The 16,562-nt window shown below is 35.3% G+C and overlaps 1 protein-coding gene and 1 pseudogene across 1 annotated transcript; both read left to right on the plus strand.

Moving 5' to 3' along the window:
* Nucleotides 1-3,039: 3,039 nt before the first annotated feature.
* On the plus strand, nucleotides 3,040-5,523 carry LOC132292245 (ethylene-responsive transcription factor CRF4-like). The gene is made up of 3 exons (XM_059790341.1): nucleotides 3,040-3,759; nucleotides 4,689-4,840; nucleotides 5,292-5,523. Exons 1-3 carry the CDS (start codon nucleotides 3,421-3,423, stop codon nucleotides 5,521-5,523), a joined length of 723 nt encoding a protein of 240 aa, XP_059646324.1. The 5' UTR covers nucleotides 3,040-3,420.
* A 2,559-nt stretch (nucleotides 5,524-8,082) lies between these two features.
* On the plus strand, nucleotides 8,083-9,505 carry LOC132292247 (B3 domain-containing protein REM16-like; annotated as a pseudogene).
* Nucleotides 9,506-16,562: the final 7,057 nt, after the last annotated feature.

A 16,562-nucleotide genomic window follows, 5' to 3' on the forward strand; every position in this document is an offset into this window, starting at 1 on the left:
CACTCATGTTGAGAGTTATAATCATTTTAGTGGGACAGTGTCAGGATTCCTTTTGAACCGGGAAAAAGTATTTTGGGAATTCATATCCGATGATCGTAAAACTTCATCGAGTATTATGAAATGACTAGAATAATTGTTTTAGACCTCATTTGACTAGTTTAAGATCTTATTACCCTCTCACAATGTAAAATGACCATTTTACCCCTAGTGTGTCCTCGGGTTTGGTGAAGGACCCGATTAACAATCCGGACCCTCGGTTTGGGTTGTTACATAACCGAAAAAATAAAAATTGTGATTTGAGAGTGTATAAGCTAAGTGAATCAAATGACACATATACCCTTATTATTGTGTAGTCCCGGAATAGTGCTCAAACTATAACCAAACAAGGCCAAATATATTTGTATGTATCTATTGTATCGTTGTAAAGCCCAAATATAATATACAGATCCAAAATCGAGCAAGAGAGTGGCAGATAAAGCATGGACAGCGGTGAGCTCGGTTGTGGGTGAACTGACAGTGGACGAAAATGGATCTCTGGCGTAACGATGGAGGGCTCGGCGGTGAGAGGAACTACCGGTAAGGATGAATACGGGCTCGGCGGTTTGGGCTTTGGATGATGTCGAGGACTCAGCCACGATAGAGGGGTCGGCTGTGAAGAGGTTGGCCCGTGAGGGCTCGGCCGTGATGGTCTGACCGGCGATGGAAGAAGAAGCTCGGCTGTGAGCTTGCGGCGCAGCTTGGCGGGATGGAACGGTAGTGGCTTGCGGCGGTGCTTGGAGGGATGGAACGGCGGTGCTTGTGGTGGTTCTGAAATCAACAGGTATGAGCTTAGAAAGAGAACAAACGATCATCAGACAACCGTAATTGCCTTTCGCCTCAGCCACGCATGCTCCGACTGCCATAATTACTCCGCCTCAGTCACTTGAGGTGGAGCAATTGTGTCTCAATTTGAAATTAAATTCGGCTATGAGTGTGAAGACGGAAAGGGGGTCTGTCGCCGGCGAAGTTAGGGTTCTGACGAGGAGTGTGTGCGTCGGTCAACAGGAGTAGTGTAGTGCTATTTGGGTTTCACTCTTTAATTGGGGCTTTAAATACTCTGTTTCATTCAAACCCACTTCTGAATTTGTTGATCCATCTCTATACTCATGTGACCCATCACTGTTGCTGAATCAATTGTTTCTTTTCCTCTGAAAATTCTTCGGTTCTCCAGACAAATTGTGATGGATGAATTATAGTCCAAATATAGATGTGTGTGTGTGTATATATATATATATATATAGATAGATAAAGGGAACCATTGAGAGATTTAGGTCGGCAATATATTATTTATATATTTTACCAGAAAGACACGAAGAAGATGAACAATACATCTATATGTGTGTGTGTGTATATATATATATATGTATGCGTCTGTGCATATAGAAATAAGGGATAAGGCCATAAGGGCGTGTATAGGTGTAAAAGTAAGTTAAAGAGAGGTTGGGGTGCAATAGAGTATTTTTATACTTTCTAAAGGGCATTTTGGTTATTAAATTAGATATTGTGGGTTTAACGGTGAGATTCAACTCGAGCATCGCCGGAAGGAGTCATCTGCAACAAAACTGTATAGTTCAGGGGTTTCTTGCAACTTTTGTAGTTCAGGGGGTTTCTTGCAGAATTGCTAATAATTCAGGCTTTTTTTTTTTTTTTTTTTTTTTTTTTTTGCATTTAAAGAGCATCTCTAATGCTAAAAGCCATTTTCGCATGCCAAATCTATATTTTGACAGGTTCTACAATGTCAAAATGTTACGTTTTAGTAATTCTATTCCAATTGTGCATTTCATACAAAATACTATTTTTTGACACAACCACTATTCTTTTTCGACTATCATTCCCACCGTTCATAATTGTGTAGAGATCAATAGTTCTATGATACACCTAAATGATTTTATTGGAGCTAAAATGAGAGAGAATGATTTATGATACAGGAGAAAAGACCAATAATTGTATAAGTGAGGAAGAATTATCACGAGTTTATATTGTGATTAGTAATTTACCTTCTAGTGATGCAAAAGTAAGGGAACTGAATATTTTAAAATCAATTTATTGATTATGATTTCCCAATTTGTTTCCTAGATCACAAGAGCCAAATATCAATTAAAATTAAAATCTGCACCAACAATTCCGGGAATGAATTTTCCATTCACATGAGAAAATGAATTTCCAAATAGATGAATATAAGAACTAACAATTGAGTGAAATAATTGGGGAATATGTAAACAAGTGAATATGTTAAAAGAGATGAGAAAAATAAATTTCCAAATAGTTCCATTTATCTGATGGGAAAAAAAAAGATATATGAAGTTTTCGAAATTGTCAACAGCTAGCAGATCTTCATATTAATACACATAATGGAAAATAATCCAAAATTCACTTCATATAAGGAGGTTGGAGCTTAAATTGGCAATTACCCAATAAATATACTTGTAAAACAGATCATTAAGAATCAAGACCCAATTGGGAAATCGCAAAAGGAATACCTAAAGGAAGCTAATCAACAAATCAACACTGAAATTGAATTGAAGATTGCAAAATACATATACACACACATGGAAATCAAATCAATACAAAACATATGCACAGAGAGAGAAATCTGGATCCCAAATACAAAGCCCATGCCGGATTTTAGAATGAAATTGAAATTTTTTAAATCAGAAAGCATATATATACAAATATATATATGTATACATGCAAGTTTATAGATTTCGTACTTGTTGTTTCCTTCTAGAGTTTCAAAGCGATAGAGGAGTGGCTATGGTGTAGGCAAGTTGTCTATGGTTTGAGAGAGAGTGTGTGGCGTAGAAGAGAGAGAGGGAGAGGGAGAGAGGAGGGCAGGGCTGAGGTCGAACTCTGATCAGGATGCTGGTGGTGGGGTTTGATCGAGAATAGCAGCCGTTCTCTTCTCTCTCTCTATCGCTGGTCACCGTCTGTTGCCGCCGTTCTCTTCTCTTTTTCTATTGCCCTGGAGACATAGGATCGGAGCGAAATAGGAGCCGGTCAGAAATAACAATTGCCATTTCTTGTGCTAGAATTGGCAAAGTTAAAATTTGGCAGGCGAAATGACAACCCATTGGAGAGCCTATTTGAAGCCCATTTGCTATATTTTACAAGTAACCGCCCAAATAGCATTGGGTTGGAGATGCTCACCCATTAAAATATAAAAAAATTGAGATCTTAAAATTTTCTCTTTTTCTTTTCTTTTCTTTTTATTTTTTTTTATATTTTTTTTATTATTATTATTTTTTTTCCACTTTCTTTTGGGAGCTATTTATTTATTTTCTGTTTTTTCTTATCATTTTCCCCCCTTCTTCTTAATTCTCTCCTCCCGTCTTTCCACACAGTGTCCACCGGAACGTTACCTCGACTGAGATAAGTTTCGAAATGCCTCGTCTTGTTCGGATACTTGTCACCGACGGTGAGGCGACGGACTCATCGAGCGACGAGGACTGTACTAGCGGAGGGAAGACCCATATTACTGAGATCAAACTTCAAACCGGTTGCAACCATACAGAGGATAAAAAAGACAGTGGCAGCAAAAAGTTTCGCGGCGTTCGGCAGCGCCCATGGGGAAAATGGGCGGCAGAGATTCGAGATCCGTCGCGGCGAGCTAGGGTTTGGTTAGGGACCTACAACACTGCTGTAGAGGCCGCCTTAGCTTATGACGAAGCTGCTATCCGAATACGAGGACCCGACGCCCTAACAAACTTCCTGAAACCTCCGGCAAGAGCTTGACTTTAATGTAGCTGTCAGTTTCCGGCTACGATTCCGATCAGCTCTGTCTCTCCTATTCCTCCTCCTTTACTGTTCCTGGAGAAGGGTCACTCTCTGTAACAAACATTGTATATACATACAAATTAAATCTACATTTACTTTTATATTATGCTTTATGTTATAAAAGGTCATTCTCACTAGAATAATTTTGTATCTGTGACACCATCTCTTTGTATTTGTGTGTGTGTATATATATATTGAGATAGAGAAAGAGATATGCACGTGTGTTATTAACCATGTTTGTGTTACATATTTGAATCTAAAATGTTTGAACTATTGCTTCTTCAAACAAAGGTACTGCGAATCCACATATATAAATTCGTGTTTCTGTTGGAGCAACTTAGTTTGTTAAATCAATGCTTCATAAGATATTTTGATTTTTTTTTTGGGTGCAGTTCTAGCAATTGGAATCAAGAGAATTGGGAGTTCTTATTTATGATGTATCGGTTGCATTTATTGAGTTGTCTATATTGATTAGTCATTTCGCATGATGCTTAAGAAGTGGCATGCTCATTATCGGGGCTATTACTTGCTTGTTGTACTGTAATGATCAATCACTATTGATTTATGAGGGCATAAAATGGATGTGTTAGTCTGGTGATCACTTGTCACATACTTATCTATCCTCTTGTGTGTGCTCTCTTGTAACATGTTGTTTGATGGAATGTTACGGACTAAAATTACATGTTAATTAATGAATTACCGAGAATATATATATATATATATATATATATATATATATATATACATGTTAATTAGAATATTTGATGATCTGCGGAAGCAGGAAGCAAGACACCTGTATGAATATATACTTATCTGTGGTATATATCTTTATTTATTTCAAAGTTCAAATCATTAATTCATATCTGTCGTAACAGACTCTGACCGTGCAAGCAGCAGAACAGCAGAAGTTAGAGAATAGCTGTTCAAATATAGTTTCTCCAAGCACACCTGGTGAAAGTTTGCATGTGGCTATGGTTACAAGTTATGGAGGATGTAATGGCGGAGATGCAATGATCGGACTTGCAAGGTTTGGCATGTTCTGCACTATTTTCTTTTCTCTCCTCCCTTTTTGTTTTTTTTAATTGATAAGTGTAGTGTCATGTTATGGCTGCTGATCATGAAGACAATCTGCATGGTTGACGATGAAATAAAAGCTGCAAAGCTGTAAATATTGGAAGCCATTGCTTTTAGTCATTGTTACTTTAAGCTCATACATTTATGGTAGTGTTGTTGTTCATTTTTTACTGATAATACTAATAAAGAAAATAACCGTGCCGCTTCCCTGGCTTCTTCCTTGAACAGGATGAAATTCTTATCTCTTCCTCTCCCATGCATTTAAATCTCTCACTTTCTTTCTTTTTAAACCCCATTGACCTTTTTCCGAATCATCCTATATTGGGAACTTTCATCTCTCTTTTAATTGTTTGAAGACTTAAAGTAACGGACACTTAATTAATACAATTTCTTTATGATCACAGGATTTTCATCTCCATTGAACAGGAAACAAATAATTCTCAACAAGTTTTTGCTAGGGATTATAGTACCTATGCTGAATATGTTACCTTGTTTGATGATTCTGCATCATTATGTAGGGGGAAAACATTGAGAAACATTATTGTATCCCCATTAATAATTGATGCATCCGTATTGGACCCTGGTGCACATGTTTTTTATGCTGGAGATAGCAAGATAAACATCACTGCAGTGTAAGTAATGCATTTTTTTCACCTGCACTTGTGATCTCATATTTAAATATTTTGATCTAATTTTAATATCGTGGAACCATTTTAATATGGACAACATAATAACAGGATTCGTGGTCTAATTTTTGTGCTCAAAATGTGTTAATTTGAAAGATGCAATGGCATGAATTAAGACTGCTTTAGTTTCTGGAACATCATCCTATATAATGATTTTCTTTGGTAAACTAACATGTGATAAGACTTAGAAAAGGAGACCACCAATAGGGTGTTCCACTTTGTACACTTGCACTCAACACTTTTATTTTATTTAAATGACACAAGTGGACATCAAAATCACCCTCACACTCCATATTTACCCCATAAAGTACTCTTACAATCCACTCTACAGAGATATCCTTATTGTTTCCTTTAGAAAAAATCAATTGGAGGCTTGAATTTCTGAAATTTAGTCCCAGCCTTGCCCGTCTGATGAACTTATTTTTATCACCCTTACCTTGGTCCCATTCGAATGAAGTTTGATTCTTTGTCATTATTATCCTTACTCTTGGCCCGCTTGAATGTGGCAAGTTTTTTTTTTTCATCATAAGTTGTTTCTTGATATATTAAGTTTCTGTAAATATTTTCTTGTAACTTCATCCCAACATAATTTTGGGTAATACTAATTATACTATGTTGTCTCTTCTTCTTTTCAGCATGTCTTCAGGAACATTAAACTTATCAGTTGTCCTTGTATTCATATCCCTATTAGAATTTTTTTATTTCTTATTATTTTTAGCAATCCTAATTTAATGTGAATCCATCAGAGAGATTTGACTTTATTTTACAATTGACTGTCTTCCTGATGCCAACCCGATTCTTTTCGCTTCCGGCCGTTGTTCCTAGCAATAGGAGAGTCAAATAACCTCACTTCTTTACTTTTTATTAGTCAGTAGAGACGAAGTTGTCACTATAACAAACTGTGACATGCTTGCCAAAAACAAATCTGTTGCAGAAAATCATTTTGGGTGACATAAGCATCATTTGTCGCCTTATGTGACCTTTTAGAGACAAAACTGAATATGTCTCAAAAGCCTAAGCGGAAAACCCTCCATATGGCGGGAAGGGATATAGCGATGAATTTGAGTTTTGCGATAAAAAGTTTGGAAAAATGACATCATTTTTTTTGTCTTTCATATTCTGTATAGTATCTAATGGAAAATCAATGTTCCATTAACCATATGTACAGGAGCAGAACATCTCAAATAATTGTTATAGGTTTAAGATTGAACTTACTTGTCGGGGAGGATTGGGAGTTTAACCTGCGTTGTTTTTTCTCATTATAGGAAGGAAATAAGTTACTTATAGTCATATGATCACGTGAATTGGATGCATCTAGATTTTGATCCAGTATGAACCGATGCTATTAACTTTTAATGGCAAAATTTCTGACATCTTGTAGATTCAACATGTTTTTGGCATAAAAAAATTGATTTCATGAATTTTTGATTTCCCATGCCCTCTGAACTAATCCAAATTCACTAATTAAGGTGCTTGAAAGGCAAGGACTTACCCTCTAGAGTTGACCATAATAAAAATTGAAGCCCTGACCAAAAATTACTTTGAAGACAGACAGAAAGTAATTTAGAAATTCTAGATGACACTATTACAATATACTGTCTAGCAAACCAAGATGCCATTGCTTGGTACAGTGGTGAAAGGTTGGACTGCCAAGTGTAAGGATGTGAATTGGAGTACGAGAGTAGTTCCTTTGACTTGAATATTGGGTAATGGTTTTATCATGAATAACAAAATGGATTTAAATTGAACTCTTTAGGCCACCACTGTGACTGCATATATGGATTAAAATTATAGAACTTGAGGTAATCAGTGTATTCATTTCATTGAGAGCAAGTAAATAATTGACATGCAATTAGCATTGGAATGTTTAATTTAGTGCTCTTTTATGTTACTTTTTTCGCATATTATGTCATGTGACTAAGCTGCTTTGGAAAAAATTGGCAAATTACGAAAGAAACAACATCATTTGTAGTTTTGTACAGAAGGAAATGCCCAACTTTATCATACTTCTCAGTGGTACAGGGGAGCTTTCTAATAGTAAATTTCACGAAGCTACTTAGAGTCCATGCATTTTGTTGCATCCTTTTGTATCAAAAATCCATTTGTCTGAGATTTTGTATCTTGTCGAAGTACTATATATAGTTGAATAAAAGATTCCTGCTTGATCAGTTCTATAAGGTCAACACACTTCAACTAATATTAATGTTACTCTATTCTAGGGATCATTGTTTGTGTAATGGCAAAAGTTTGAATTGACAAGTATAAAGACGCAAGCTTTGGTATGCATTATCACTTTGCATAGGCTGGATGGATAATGGCATCTGATCTTACTTTCTTTCTGGTGATAATGCTCTTCTATGCTTTTGTTGTTTGGTTTTCTACATGAGTTATGTTCTGCATGGTGATGATTCATTCATTTTGGTCAATTCAAGTTTGCTCGCTATCTACGCTGCAGCACAGTGTAAAGTCTTTTATGTTCCCAAGGCTTTAATTTGGAGCACAAGTGTGTATGGAATTGCAGGCTATCTCAAATAAATTTGGCAACAATTTGAAACTGAAACTACCAGAAACCGTAGATCATAAATGTCCAAGTGGTGCAACATGGAATGAAGGTCTAACATTAGATGGGGATACTTTGTTCTTCAAGCATGGATGGAATTTTTTGTACAAGATCATTCTCTAGAAGAAGATGACCTCTTGATCCTCGAATACCATGGTGGATCACATTTTGTTGTTTTAATGTTTGACCAACAAAACTTGTGTAAGAAGGAAGTTTCATATTTTGTTTGAAACTGTGGACACAACAAACTTTGTGAGCGATGCCAGACGAAGAGAAACATAACGGACAGTTTCTGTTGAAGTTACCATTAATTGATTCTTTACATGATGATGATGACACTGATGATGATGTTGGATGCAATTCATCAAAAAAGAAACGTAGGTTGTATGATAATTTAGTGCCAATGTCATCATGATGGCATTCCCGTGGTAATAGGAGGAGTTGGACTCAAAAGGGTACTACTTGTATTAAATCTCTTCGTCGCAAGAACTAGAGAAACAAAGTACCTTCTACTAGTGCAGAGGGAGAAAAAGTCATTTACGGTGAGTCTTCTCAACATTTGATTTCCAAAGAATGCTTTGCTTTATGAAACTGCACTCTAATGCTAAGAACCTTATTCTTGTGTGCTTCTTCCTCTTCTTAATATGTAATTTATTAATATTATTTGCACATTGGATTTACATAAACAAGCGATTTATTTATTTATTTATTGTTTAGTGCATTTTAGAAACACTAAAAATTATAAATTCTCTGTGGTTATGTTTGTTTTTTATTTATTTATTAATGACTCAAATCCTAAACAAAGATCCATCAGAATGAATTTAGCCTGTTCCGTGCAACTTGTATCCAATAGAAGAACTATAACTGAAGAGGAGAAAAAGAAGGCTCTGCAAATGGCCTTGGTTGCTGCCACAAAGAGATCGAGCTCCATTGTGGTTATGCGGCCTTCACATGTATACAGGGGATTTCATATTCTGACTTCTCATTTGACTCCCTAATCTTCTTTTTAGGTTTAATTCCTTTCCTCTTCCTCTTTTTATATATATATTTTTAAGTTACTTTCAGCATTTCAACTATGAGAAAACATCTTTGCATAAGCACAATAGTTCAACAACTAAAACAGTCAGGTCGATAATGTTGAATTTCCATTGTAACTGTATTTGTGATTGCTCTACAGACCGTCCCTACTGCATGGGCCAGTAGGCATCTCCAGGTCAGATTTTATTTCAAAGCCTGTGTACTAGCTGGTGGTTGGAAAGATTTTGCTTCTGAGATCGGCATCTTAGAAGAATTTGATGTGTGTGTGTCACACGTGTTTGAGCTTGCCAGTGGAACAAATGACTCGGTTGTCTTGGATGTTAGCATCTTCTGAGTTGTTGAAGATGTATATTCTACCAACGATATTGACCTCACCTGCCGCAAGGCATGGAATGCCATCAAATTGCCGCAGGCCAAAGTTATTAGCCGATGTCACTGATGCATGAGTTGTCAATTTGCTCTATGTTTTGCTCTGAAGTACGAAATATTGCACATGTTGGGAGCTTTCTGGACTTCATTTTGTATGTATGTATTCTGCATTTTGACTCTGTTTTTTGGAATTCTTCATTTTGACTGTGTTGCATATGTTAAAGTAGTGGTCTTCTTTTTTCTTTTATTATTATTATTTTTTTAATGGCACACACTCACACCCACTTGCTCCTGTATGGGATTGGAACATTAAACCTTCCATTCTAGAAGACAAGAAAGTACAGGACTGTTAAAGTAGTCAATTAGACATGACTACTGTTATGATAGTTTTGTTATGGTTGGTTAAATGTTGTCGGCTCATCAAATTTGGTGAATTCATGTTTAAGGTTTGGTTTGTTTGGATGTAAAATATTTTTTAAAATATATATATTTTTTATTTTCTAGTCTTTGATTGTCATAAAATATTTAGGAAGAAAAAAATATTAAAATTTAATAAAAATAACTTATTTATTAATTTTCGACATATTATTTTACATGTCTCTTCCGATGGACTCGACTTCAATCTTGATGTAGACTTTTGTTAAATACTAAAAAAATAAATATAAAAGAATATGTTACCTAAAAAAGAAAAATATTTTTCAAACGGGTGGACGGGTTTATTTATTCAAAAGTTCAAGTTATTTGGGTAGTGTTACATACCTATTCATTTATAATCAATCAGTTTCTCATTCGAATTCAATGTGGGACAAATGTCCCTTGTTACATAAACCATGGTGTCAAAAGAAGCATTGAATGGATCGCAACCACTGTCGAATTCTCCTCTGATTAATTGTGCCTGACCATAGGTTTTTCTTCTGTGTTTAATGGATCACAACCATTGTTTCTTTCTTTGTAAAAGAAGCATGTTCTCTTTGACTGAATTTTCTCGAGAGAGAGAGAAAAAAATTTCTTTCTACAATTTTAATCGTGAACGTTGCCCAATTTCAAAGGGCCACATCACTTGTGGCAATTAAACCTAAAGAAAACAAAATTAAAAGAGCAACGCTATATATCTTGAATTTTAATTTGAAATTGTATCTCGAATATGATATGACCATAACTAAAAGACATGAATATATTCTATTTTAATACATATTACACTTTATTATTTTATATATCTGTATTTCCTATTTTAACAAACTAAACAAATTGACAAATGAAGGAAAAAGGTAACAAACAATTACATTGAATATTTTTCATTATATATATTTATTCTCTTCTTCACTTTCTCAACTTCCAAAAATCTTTTGCTGGGTACAGATTTCTTTGAAATTTAACTGTAATCAGAAATTAAATACCAAATCAAAATATAATTATAAAAAGTTTTGAGTGAATTATGCAAGTTAAGGTTTTTATTTATGAGAAAAAGATTAGTCATTCATTGTAAAAATAAATAAAAAATCGTAGTTTTCAATTTTAATTATTTGAAGATTTAATAGAAATGGTTTCCCAAAACAAACTTGAATTGAAATTATTGAGTTATATTAGGGTTTGTATTCTATCTTCTCTTTCTCTTTTTCCTATATTAAGATCTTTTGCTTTTAAAATACACTAAGCAATCAAATAAGTGAACAAGTAAGCAGCCACCTAATTCGATATAAAATCACAAAATTTGTGAAGTAGCATTTTTCAAATCAAAATTGTGCCAATTATTATATTTCGCTTAGACAATCTATCAACTCAAGTGTAATTTAAAGTCACCTGTTTTTCAAAAAAAACATTAAGTAAACGCTCACACACCAATAATATAAATCTCTAGAAAATGATAAGATTAATGACTTATCATCTCCAGCTATACAATCAATTGAACTGGACATCTAATTTGAGTGAACAAGTAAATACAACATTTCAACTCAAAAACAAATTTTTATTTTTATTTTTTCAATAAGGTACTCAAACAGGATCTTAATATCTAAGTGATTTTTTTTTTTTCATAGCAAATATCAGAAGGGTTGAAATCCAACTACATAATTTATAACAAAGATTGGATGAGGATTTTGAATATCAAAAACAATAATAGAATTGAAGAATTTAGACTTTATGAGAATGATGGTAATTGAAATGTCTATTGTTAAGGAAATCTATCTTCCTAGTATCATCTAATTCATAATGATGAAAAACCATTTAAAGATTGGGGTTTTGTAGCGGATGCTAATTGGCCTTGTAAATTTATTCTATTCTTCTTTGAAAAAAAATTTGGATCACCAACGTTGTATGCAATTTATGAATTTATTCCATCTTTTGAATGAATTAGAAGAATAACCATCATCATAACTAGGGGTACAAGTTGGTAGCCCAACTCGGGTCCAGTCCCAACCAACCCAAATTAGTGTTTGCCCAACCCATTCAGAACTCAGTCTGACAACGGATCGGTTTTAACAACCCCAAATCTGAACATTTCGGGTTGGTCAGGTTGAACGAGTTAACATGTTTGTTTGTTATTTTTTTATTTTTATTTTTATTTTTTTTAACTAGCACAAAGCTTTGCACCCCATTTTTTTTATTTTTTTTATTTTTTACTAGTAAACAAAAGAAAATAAATCATAATAAAAATAAATAAATAAAATTTTATACATGGCCTTATTAGTTCACCATCCATTATAACAAATTTACAAAGTAAAAAAAAGATCTAAGAACAAATATCAACAAATATGTGAGAAGAAAGAGTTAGAACCACATAATATAATTTCGGATTGAACCAGAATCCGAACACTTTCCGGTCATAAGTTGGTCCTTTTTAAAACATAAATCAAAAATCAAAAAGTAATAGATCCTTTCCCAATGAAAGTGTTGTATTGATTTGGAGTGCCAGAGGTTTGTATGCAATGTGATACTGCGTTTGGTTGGAATGTAGAATTGTATGAACTTGGAGTGTCGGAGGCTTGCATGCGATGCAGTGCGTTAGGTTAGTTGTTCTTATCGATAAGGCTTCACAGATTTGCATACTATACCTTAGTTTAGTTGTTCTTATCCGAAAGCCTTTTATAACCATTGTTGTACAATTTCCCTTTTATAACTATCTTGTACAATTTCTTTATACGGTATAAGTCTATTGTTGTATAATTTCATTTTACAATTTTTTTTTTCTTTCATATTTTTAACTTGCGTTAAAATTGGAGAATGATGCACAAAGTTGGAAGACAACATTTACCGCAACATATCCATATTGTATTTTTCATTTTTATTTTTTTATGTCAATTTTTTTAGTCTTTACGAACTATATCCGTACATGTACAAACAAATATTTTTTCCACCATAGTTTACTAACAAGGCACTCTATTTACAAAAAGAACTTTTATATAAGTTGAGATAATCTTTTAATTTTTTTAATATCTATTGGTATTTTTATTTTTATTTTTATTTTTATTTTTTATTTATTTATTTTTTCTTCTTCTATAGTATCTATTGGTTCACCCTTGATACTTTACATGCTATTTTCATGTGTTGTAGTTGGGATACTTTTCATTTTGCTTGCACGAACCCACACACACTTTTTATTTTATTTTAATTTTATTTATTTATTTTCAAGAAAAAGAATACTATTTTAGTAATTATAAGGCCGAATGAACATAAATTTCATTTTAATAAGATATTATACTTTGTTTACTCACGTGCATTAGACGAACACTTGGGTTAGTTTGAATATTATACTTTGTTTACTGGCGTACATGACACATACCAGAAAATGTATGTGTATCTATATACATGTCAACAATATTATTAACAACATCTCTATAATAGAGATGGCTCTCTAGCTATATATGGTTATGGCTTTAGTGTCAGTATGTCCAAGAGAATCATTTGATGAGTTACACATTCTTATTTTCTAAACTAATCATTGTAAAAAGAAAAGTTACGCGAAGAAGTAAGCTAACTGGTTAGCTACCTAAAATGGCTCAAACGTCTGTTACAGTTCACAGATAACTGAGTTGGAGATTTAAGTATCTCTCTATCTTCTTCGATTGTATAACTCAATGATAAGCGCCCTTAATTGCATTAGTTAAGTCTATTATTTATTTATTTTATATAGATTATCTTCAGTTTCGTGTTTTTGTGTATTTTCAAGTTTGTTTCCCAAAAAGAAATAAAATGGAAGTCTTAAAGGCTTTTTGAAGATCAAGTCATTCCAGGCCTTAGCAACATATGATTTCTAAGAGGAATTGGCCCAATTTTGCTCATGGATACTCTTTACAAAGAAAAAGAGCAGAGGATGAACTCAATGATCCAAAACCAAGATCAAGGTGAAAGAGGATAAAAGCTTGAAGAATTGAAAGAATTAGTGCTCGTCTGGCATTCATCAACACCCGGCGCGCGCACTATGTCACATGAACACTCGTCCCTCATATGAGCGCTCCAACTCGAGGCAAAGAAAGCTGAGCGCCTATCCAAAGGCAGCCGAACACTCTTCCGACAATCCAGCTGAGCGCTTGTCCAAAGAGTCCCGAGCGCTTGTCCAAAGAGAACCGAGCGTTTGTCCCAAGAGAACCGAGTGCTCGTCCAAAGAGAACCGAGGGCTCGTTCGGCAATCATAAGCGCCAAGCACTTGTCTAGCAAAGCCATCCAAGCGCTCGTCCAACAAAGCCATCCGAGTGCTCGCCCAGCAAAGCCAGCCGAGTGCCTGTCCAAAGGCAACGGAGCGCTCGCCCAACAAAGCCAACCGAGTGATAAGCGCCGAATATTGCATATTCAAGCGCCCTTATTTGCATTAGTTAAGTCCATTAGTTGATAATAATGTATAGTTTAGCTTTATTTGTTTGCTTTCGTCTACTTTCAGGTTGGTTCCCCCGAATATGGTTAAAGGAACGGTTTTGACAATCTCTTGAAGAAGCAAAGTGCGCCGTTGCTGGGGACCGTCTTTTGGGCCAAGCTTCTTGAGTCATCATATGTGTGAAGTTTGTGGCATAGTGCTCAGATTGGCAACCGCGTCAACAGACCGGCTTGAAGTGGCCAAAGAGAGGGCTTAATGCTTTGAAGACAGGCCTCTGCTGGCGCCCGCCGCATCACTACGGGCGCTCGCCAATCACTCCAGAATGTAGCCTTCATCTGCGGGGCCTTGCAAGCACCTGCGGGCCCCCACAAGCTCCACGGGCGCCTGCCGTGCCACCGTTAGCGCCCGCCGTTTTGTCCAGTAGCCACCTTCGGGATGCAAGCACCCGCGGGCGCCTGCCGATTTGTAGAGAGCAGATTACTTGCTCCTGATTTCTTGCTGCATTTGGTTCCCTAGTGACTTTCCGTGGTTCTTCTTCCTCCTAGGGTAGTTGGAGCTCGGGATTGAGTGGTTAGAGGAGGATTTTGGCTAGATAAAAGGGAAAAAGCTTGTATTTTTGGGATATCTCATACTTTTGCTAAGTTTAGAGAGAGAAATATTGAGTTATTGAGGGTTTGGAGTCTTGGAGCCCTTAAGCATGAAAATGGAAGGGAAGATATCTCCTTCTCATTCATCCATTGCTCCTATGGGTAACTAACTCCCTTTCTAGGGAGGTGATGAAGCCCTACATTGTAAGCATGCTCTAGCTTTTGGTTTATTTTAGGGAAAATGATGTATATATGTGACTACTTCACAATCTAGAGGTTACATGTGATGTAATGAATCTAATTTTTTATAAATGATTATGATGAATGTATTATCTTGTCTTAGATCTTATCTTCTCATGATTGTATGGCTTGCATTTTCACAGTGACAATTGAAATGAGATTGTGAAATGGATTTCTTGGCATGTTGTATGAGAATCTTGATATTCTATAGCTTAGGACCTCATTTGATGGACTATTCTTCACTCTTGACTTCATGTGCTCTTACCATGTGATTAAAGGCCTGATAATCTCTAGCTTAGCAAACATGTTTAAGACTACACCCTAGTTTAGGTAGTTCAAGTATGTGTAACTTTGATAGGTTATTCTTGTCATTAATTTCATGAATTTCTTGAAGGAATGTAGCAATTTTGTGTTGTAGCATTTCATAGTCACATATTTGTGTTGTTTCCCCTAAGTTTACCTCAATTAGCATGCTTATAGGGTAGGTAGTGAATTCACTTTCCTAGTCTTTTCTACTTATATCTCTTTCCTTTAAGTTTCTTACATATTGTTACTTTAAGCACATTTTAATTTTAAGTGACAAACCAAGCAAAACTCTATACACATTCGTCATTCTAAAAGTGATTTTAGACACCTTGGTTGCCATAAACTAGCAGTCCTAGTGGTTCGACTTACCTGACCAATAGCCCTATTTTACAATGATTTGTGCTATTGCAAAGGTTAATGTATAATTTGACAACCGATCAATTTTTGGCGCCCTAGCCGGGGACTGCAAACGGTTTTACAACCGAGGTTCTAGGATTAACTTTGGTTTGATTATGAATATTGTGTTCTTGTAGATATTTTCTCGTTGGTTTCGATTAATTTGTGTTTCAAGTTTTCTTGTGAGATTCTAGGTACTCAAGGCTTGATGTGGGAAAGCTAGCAAATTTGTAAGTCTAAAAGACTCCCGGTAAGTTTTTGAAGTCCTGGTCTCAAGGTTGAGAATATCTTGCATGTGGTTAAATTAGAGATAGTTGAATTGTGAAGCCTATGTTGAGGCTATTTTTGTTTTTCTATATTGCAAAGCATGGGTCCTTGTCGTGGCCATTTAATTTCTGTTGTTGATAATTGAGGAGAATGGGAACATCGTATGTGGAGGTTATGGTGATGCATTGTTGTTTTGATTGTGTTGTGATTTGTTGATGTTTGGCCGTAGATCACTTTCCTTACCGATTCTTGACTCGCCAGTTGACATAAATTCACTTGAAAGGACTCTTAGAAGAAACCTTAGGGAATTTGCTAACATAAGACGAATTGAACTTGAATTTAATACAATGGCCGGTAATGAAGAAAATTTGGAGAATGAGGGGATCAATAATAATAGGGCTGAAATTCCAAATGTGGTT

Source organism: Cornus florida, unplaced genomic scaffold (genome assembly GCF_030987335.1).
Source record: "Cornus florida cultivar Cherokee Brave unplaced genomic scaffold, ASM3098733v1 CherokeeBrave_3.0.0_Hap2_scaffold_61, whole genome shotgun sequence".
In the NCBI taxonomy this organism is placed as follows: Eukaryota; Viridiplantae; Streptophyta; class Magnoliopsida; order Cornales; family Cornaceae; genus Cornus; species Cornus florida.

Bases quoted from the DNA above. Each gene is read 5' to 3' on its own strand.
- LOC132292245 (XM_059790341.1), top strand. From the start codon at position 3,421: ATGCCTCGTCTTGTTCGGATACTTGTCACCGACGGTGAGGCGACGGAC. The intron at 3,760-4,688 runs GCAAGAGCTTGA...CTGTCGTAACAG, and splicing joins CAAACTTCCTGAAACCTCCG to ACTCTGACCGTGCAAGCAGC. The intron at 4,841-5,291 runs GTTTGGCATGTT...TTATGATCACAG, and splicing joins GCAATGATCGGACTTGCAAG to GATTTTCATCTCCATTGAAC.